Raw genomic sequence first — 484 nt, forward strand, 5'->3', positions numbered from 1 at the left:
GGCACGGAAAGACTGGGGGGGCTCTTGTCCCCTGCCCACCCCCTTGGGGTACTCAGCCCCCCCGCCCCAGCACATACCCCCAGGGGCACGGAAAGACTGGGGGGGGGGGCTCTTGTCCCCCCCAAGGCCTGGCACCTATGGGAGCGACGGGGGAGCAAGCAGCTAAGGGTGCAGCCCCACATGCCAGCACCCAGCGTGCCACAGTGGGGCCAGGGCCTGAGCTGCTGTGGGCAGGGGGCATGGGACAGAGGCAGCCAGGGGTACCACAGAGACAGGAGGAGACCGAGCAACCCCAGATGGGGGGGGAAAAAAAAAAAAACCTGATTTATTCCACCTTTCTCCCCCCAGGCATGTCCTGCTCTCCCCTGTGTGTGCACGGCTGCTGGAGAGCCCTGGGGACACACCAGGGACCCGCACATCCAGAAATCTGGGAGATTTAGGCAGCCACAGCCCCTGCCTGTTTTGGGCAGGGGGGGGCAGGAGG

General features: G+C 65.5%; 1 protein-coding gene across 1 annotated transcript in view; it reads right to left on the reverse strand.

Annotated features, from left to right (window-relative positions):
- The window catches only part of PIWIL2 (piwi like RNA-mediated gene silencing 2), a 9485-nt gene extending 9410 nt beyond the window's left edge, over window positions 1-75 (reverse strand). The window contains exon 1 of the mRNA XM_009640645.2: window positions 53-75. Coding sequence (XP_009638940.1) covers window positions 53-75 — 23 coding nt within the window. The remainder of the gene's footprint in view (window positions 1-52) is intronic.
- Window positions 76-484: the final 409 nt, after the last annotated feature.

This window comes from Egretta garzetta, unplaced genomic scaffold (assembly GCF_000687185.1).
Source record: "Egretta garzetta isolate BGI_Z169 unplaced genomic scaffold, ASM68718v1 scaffold366, whole genome shotgun sequence".
Taxonomy (NCBI): Eukaryota; Metazoa; Chordata; class Aves; order Pelecaniformes; family Ardeidae; genus Egretta; species Egretta garzetta.